We start from the raw sequence: 6294 nt of genomic DNA on the forward strand, positions 1-6294 counted from the left end.
AATGCTCACTTTGCGGAAAAAAATAGTTACAGTCAACAAAATCATCAAGGTTTCCAATATGGCAAGCTGTCATTCTCAAGAAAAACAGTGAAAGTTTGAAAATTTTTATTTCAAACAGCTTGGAGTCTGACATATATTTGCAAAATTGGTGAAAATACAATGCTATACAATACAATTAACATTATCAACAAAACACATTTTCAAAGAGACTAATAAGATTTTTAAATTACTTTAGCGGATGAATGAAACATAACTTACCAACTTTCGGACAAACGCTGTGTTCTTTTTCATGCTGGAGTCCAGTTTGACAAAGAAATCCTCATCGGGGCGTTCAGCTGTGGAGTGACCGTCATGAAGTTTAGGAATAAACAGTTACTAATATTTTTCCACTTTTTCTTGTCTAATTTTTTATGTGAGACATTTTTCTCATTTGCGATCAGCAAAAAATGCCAGCAGAATTCAACAAAATTAAACGAAAGCTGCAGTCAAGTCATAATATATATTACAAGTCAGGCTCAAGTCAGTCACAAGTCAGTCACAAGTCAGTCACAAGTCAGTCACAAGTCAGTCACCAGTCAGTCACAAGTCAATCACAAGTCAGTCACAAGTCAGTCACAAGTCAGTCACAAGTCAGTCACAAGTCAGTCACAAGTCAGTCACAAGTCAGTCACAAGTCAGTCACAAGTCAGTCACAAGTCAGTCACAAGTCAGTCACAAGTCAGTCACAAGTCAGTCACCAGTCAGTCACAAGTCAGTCACCAGTCAGTCACAAGTCAGTCACAAGTCAGTCACCAGTCAGTCACCAGTCAGTCACCAGTCAGTCACAAGTCAGTCACAAGTCAGTCTCAAGTCAGTCACAAGTCAGTCTCAAGTCAGTCACAAGTCAGTCACCAGTCAGTCACAAGTCAGTCACAAGTCAGTCACCAGTCAGTCACAAGTCAGTCACAAGTCAGTCTCAAGTCAGTCACAAGTCAGTCACCAGTCAGTCACAAGTCAATCACAAGTCAGTCACAAGTCAGTCACAAGTCAGTCACCAGTCAGTCACAAGTCAGTCACCAGTCAGTCACAAGTCAGTCACAAGTCAGTCACAAGTCAGTCACAAGTCAGTCACAAGTCAGTCTCAAGTCAGTCACAAGTCAGTCACCAGTCAGTCACCAGTCAGTCACAAGTCAGTCACCAGTCAGTCACAAGTCAGTCACAAGTCAGTCTCAAGTCAGTCACAAGTCAGTCACCAGTCAGTCACCAGTCAATCACAAGTCAGTCACAAGTCAGTCACAAGTCAGTCACAAGTCAGTCACAAGTCAGTCTCAAGTCAGTCACAAGTCAGTCACCAGTCAGTCACCAGTCAGTCACAAGTCAGTCACAAGTCAGTCACAAGTCAGTCACAAGTCAGTCACAAGTCAGTCACAAGTCAGTCACAAGTCAGTCACAAGTCCGTCACAGGTCAGTCACAAGTCAGTCACAAGTCAATCACAAGTCAGGGTCACTGGTCATTCGGGATAATTGAAGGCTCAACAACCTTTGACCTTTGACCTTCGACCTGGACAAACTTCCCCTATTTTGAGGGACAACTAATGTAAAAAGTGAAGATACATAATTATTTACCTGCGGCAGCGAGGTTCTTGGCACGAAGCTCCATCTTGGCCTGCTTGCGTTCATTGGCCTCAGTCCATGTCTCCATCGCATGCTTCTGCATAGACACACACATTGAGGAGGAGTGACAGTTTGGGAAAGAGTGTCTTAAGCCACTTCTGCATAACATGGCTATGGCTAGCAGTAACACACATGCCTATGGGAAGTGGTTGCAGCGGCTTCCATAGGTGCATGTGAAATTGAAAGCCATATCCATGTAGGCAGCGTTAATCTAAGGACATTTCTCCGACAACGGCTCCAGCTTCAGACACCAAATTCACAAGTTATGGCTTCAGCTGTCATTCATTTCTTGGGGGAGTGGGTGCTTAAATAAAGAGCTTTGTAAGCTTTAACATTGAAGTAAACCTAACATCAAAGCTGTGTACAAGTGCATTATTTATAAAACTGACTTTATGCTACATGCATCCCTTTTGGACATTTATAGTGTTTTTACTTCAAATCTGAATTGTATTTAAAAGGGTGGAATTCCATTAATCATTTCCAATTTTCTGCGGAAGACAGAAGTCGATGCTTCTTACAGAATTTACGCAGTGTTTTGAAAACTTCAAGGTACCACCTTAGTCATAGTAGCATTGATGCGAGTCTGTACAGCAAAGCCTGAAATGAAGAGTACTGAGTGAAGTCGTTGTCTGGACTCATGACAAATGAAATGATCAAGTGATTGCGTAAGGTCTGCCAAAACCGGTCTTTGGCACATCAATGGGATCACACCAATGCAAACATGGCCACCACTCACTACAGACTCAGGCATTTTCTGAGCATTTTCGTTTTGTTTCGTTAGGACATTGGAGAAGAATCTACAGGTGTGACTTTTATTTGTATGATCACAGTCCGCAGCGAAACAGTTGACCATCGTGAGGTAGCATTTATTGACCAATTTTCCTAATGACTTTACTTCGCTTCGAACACGAGTGCGGTACCAACGGCTGGATCAGTTGCCAAGTGTGTGGCATGATCCATCACTAGTATAAATCCAGTGACCTCGCTCGCTATTACGTAACACTTCGATGGTAAATTGAAACCAAAATGGAAGCCACAGTCATAGCCACAGCCACTGTCAAATGGTGCAACCCAAGGAACTGAAGTCAGTCCAGTCTAGGAATGGCTAAGTGACTGAAATATCAACATTTACAAATTGTGTCGATGGCTTACGCATGATACATAAAAAATAAAAAAATTGAAAGAAAAAGAAAAAAAACACTCACTTGTTCTTCCTCTGCAAGTCTTTTGTTCTCTTCCTCTAAAAGACGCTAAAAAGAATCGAAAATCAGAAGAAAAAAAATAGATTACAGACCGAAGGCTGTATAAAACTGAAATCAGCATATGTGCTAAATTCAAACTTCTGGGTAAAGTTTTTTTAATGCCATGTGAAGGTTTTACTTTTTGAATAGCAAAACAGGGCAGCAAGGTTTAGCTGCATTGCGTTTTTCCTTCAAATATAAATAATCATCCCTCACCAAAAAGAAATCTTAAACCCAACCTTTGACCCAAACCCTGCAAGATGCATTACAATTGACGATATACAGGCTGACCTAACTAACTGATACCTTACAAGTTTTCAAATCGGTATTAACCCCAACTACACCGAGTCCACTAAAATCCATACCCGTGTTTTGGAGTATTTCGGCGGATTCAGGATACCTCCATGTTGAAAACAGGGGGATTTTGATGGATTCAGGATTCAGCGGTACTGCAGGATTTTGATGGATTCAGGATACCGCCATACTGAGCAGTCACCAACACCAACATTTTTGTGCATGACACAATAGTTGGATTTTGGCGGATTCGGGATACTTTCTAGTAAAAGTGCTAAAGCGGTTACTATGTTAAAGAATGGATTAATGCACAATGATGACAATTTACAGCCTGCTTGACCAGCATGTACCCACCTGTTCTTCCTCTTCCTGTTTCTTCATCTCAGCGGCTTTCCTCTCTTCCTCCGCCTTTCTTAACTCCTCCTCCTTCTTCTTAAGTGCCGCCTCCTCCCTTTCAATCTCCTCTTTGGTCTTGGCTGGCTTCTTGGTCGCCGCGGTTGCCTCCCCTGACCTCTTGCTGCCATCTCTCCCGGCATCCCTGTCCTTCGCTGCATCTCTGCCTCTCGCTGAATCCCTGTCTCTCACTGAATCCCTGTCTCTCGCTGAATCCTTGTCTCTCCCTGCATCTCTGCCTCTCACTGCATCTCTGTCTCTCGCTGCATCTCTGTCTCTCGCTGCATCTCTGTCTCTCGCTGCATCTCTGTCTCTCGCTGCATCTCTGCCTCTGGCTGCATCCCTGTCTCTCCTTGCATCCCTGTCTCTCGCTGAATCCTTGTCTCTCCCTGCATCCCTGTCTCTCGCTGCATCTCTGCCTCTCGCTGAATCCTTGTCTCTCCCTGCGACCCTGTCTCTCCCCGCATCCCTGTCTTTCGCTGCATCCCTGTCCCTCCGTCGATCACTAGATTTCTTCTCGCCCTCTCTGTATCCTGGTCTGTCTTGGTCTTTGTCCTTAGGTCTGTTTCCCCCACTGGATGTCTTCTCCCTGCCTTGGTCGGAGGCCTGCCTTCCCTTGGCTTTCTGAGCCTCCTCCTGCTTGTTTCTCCCCCTGGAGTCTGCCCTGGGATCTCCCTCAGTCTGTTTCGATGTGCTCTGCTTGTCCTGGGGTTTGGGATCTGGCATTCCACCCTTCCGGCTGCTGCGGTTGGCGGATCTCTGTGCGGAGTAGGACTTCCCCGCCCGCTCCCTTGTGTCAGGCGGGGATGCATCCGATTTGGAGCTGCTCTTACTGACACTCTTCGCATCAGACGTGGAAGAACGCTTGTTTTCTACCAGTTTTTTGTCATCGCCCTTTGAACCCGAGCTCTGACCCTTTGCGTTGTTGTTGGCATTCGCCGTATCAAACTGATTTGATGCCCTCTTTGGTGTGGTCACCACTTGAGCTGTCTCGGTCGCATTCGCTTCAGGGTTAGGGAAAACTATAACAGGTTTGGATGTTTCGGTCGCTCCTACTTTGTTTTTGTTTGGTTTGTCTTTTGGTGCTTCAAGATCTCCACCGTCACCTTTGGCTGTTTCTTTTGTACTATCCATCTCTGACTGGTCAATGTTTGGGCAGTTTTGTTTTGAGACATCTTCTCCATCATCTGCCTTTGGCTCCTTGATTGTGACTGTTTCAGTTTTTCCTGCTTCAACTGGTAACTCAGGTATGTTGCCTTTTCCGGCAACTGTTTGGGATGATTCTAAAATTGTTCCAGAGTCACCAACCAAATCCTCTTCCTTCCCCGAGTCCACCTTTTCTCCCCTATGATCAGAAGCTGATTTGGTTTCAATGTCTCCAGAAGAAGTGTTGGAGGTACCATCCTCTTGATCGATATTAAGTACATCTGGAGCGCATCCTTCCATCTCGTTTCCCGCATCATCGATTGGTGTTACTTCTGTTACCATGGAAGCGTCTCCTCCTGCCTCATTCCCTGCATCCTTCTCTGACATGCATCCTCCATCCTCCGCAACACTGGCTGACAAATCCTCTTGTGACTTTGGTGAACTGATCTCCTCTTGTAAGGGGGAACTTTTAACTGAACAGGAACTATCAGCTTTTGCCTCCAAAGATTCACCGACTGCATCATTGCCTTCATATTGAGGATGTTCACCTTGCAATACTTCTTCTTTTGCATCTTGGGTGGCATCACCTGAAGATTTACTTTCAAACTCGGAGGATGCACTGTCTTTGGTTCCTTCTTCCGTGGATGATGCATTGTCTCCACCTTCATCCATGACATTTTTGTCGGGAGGAATGCCAGTGCTTTCATCCTCCATCATTGCATCTTTGGTGGAGGCACTGTCTTTGTCGTCTATTTTATCTGCCATTGCTGGTCATGTTATACTTCTTCAAACTATCACATTTCAAGCTTGTTCGCAACAACCTTCAAAGACTGAGGGAGAAAAATAAGATTCTGAAATTACTTTAAATTCTTCACACAGCCAGCATTCAGAAACTCTGTGTCAAATTTCGGCTTTACAAGTGAAAGCTGGTGGCAAAATGATGCCAAGGGAAAAATGTATATAAGCATGACATCAGACCCCTGATATTTGATAAAACAAATCTGAACAGTGGGCGGCTTCACACACAAATTTGACAAAATCTAAAGTAACACTAACACTGTAACAGTAACACTTAACAGCCATGACAGCCTAAACAAACTTACTACTTAGTTGTTACAGAAATTATGCATTTCACCCATATACAACAGGATGAACAGTACTTAGTAAAGGTCATTCATGTACTTTTCAGACGACAGTTTATCAACAATTATAAACTAAACTAATCAGAGAAGGCTTGTTGAAAAACGAAAGTTCACAGATTTGCACTTTTTGCAGTCTAGCCTAACTAAACATGACTCAAGGAAATATAATTTAACCGAGTATTGAGCAGCCTACGTGATCATGGTGATGAGCTTTGGTTAAGCTCTGCACTACTTTCCCCGTTTCAGAATACCTCTAAAATGTAACACAAATCTATATAAATCTACAGTTGTAGTTTGAACACATTTTAAAGCTGTATTTGCCTGAAAAATACCTTCATAATTCAGTTGACAATTTTTCCCCTGATTTCGTGGCGATAAAGTTGTTACCAATTGAGGGCGCTATGCAGGTTTGTTTTGTTGCCATT

General features: G+C 43.6%; 1 protein-coding gene across 2 annotated transcripts in view; it reads right to left on the minus strand.

Annotated features, from left to right (window-relative positions):
• Positions 1-6288, minus strand: part of LOC119736896 (regulator of nonsense transcripts 2-like) — a 36467-nt gene extending 30179 nt beyond the window's left edge. For both annotated transcript variants that reach the window (XM_038210919.1, XM_038210918.1), the window contains exons 1-5: positions 6202-6288; positions 3543-5557; positions 2859-2903; positions 1606-1690; positions 259-335 (exon numbers count right to left, since the gene is read on the minus strand). In XM_038210919.1, the coding sequence (XP_038066847.1) occupies positions 259-335; positions 1606-1690; positions 2859-2903; positions 3543-5492 (2157 nt within the window). In that variant the 5' untranslated portion in view covers positions 5493-5557; positions 6202-6288. The remainder of the gene's footprint in view (positions 1-258; positions 336-1605; positions 1691-2858; positions 2904-3542; positions 5558-6201) is intronic.
• Positions 6289-6294: the final 6 nt, after the last annotated feature.

The sequence above is a fragment of the Patiria miniata genome, unplaced genomic scaffold (genome assembly GCF_015706575.1).
Source record: "Patiria miniata isolate m_02_andy unplaced genomic scaffold, ASM1570657v1 HiC_scaffold_3, whole genome shotgun sequence".
Classification (NCBI taxonomy): domain Eukaryota; kingdom Metazoa; phylum Echinodermata; class Asteroidea; order Valvatida; family Asterinidae; genus Patiria; species Patiria miniata.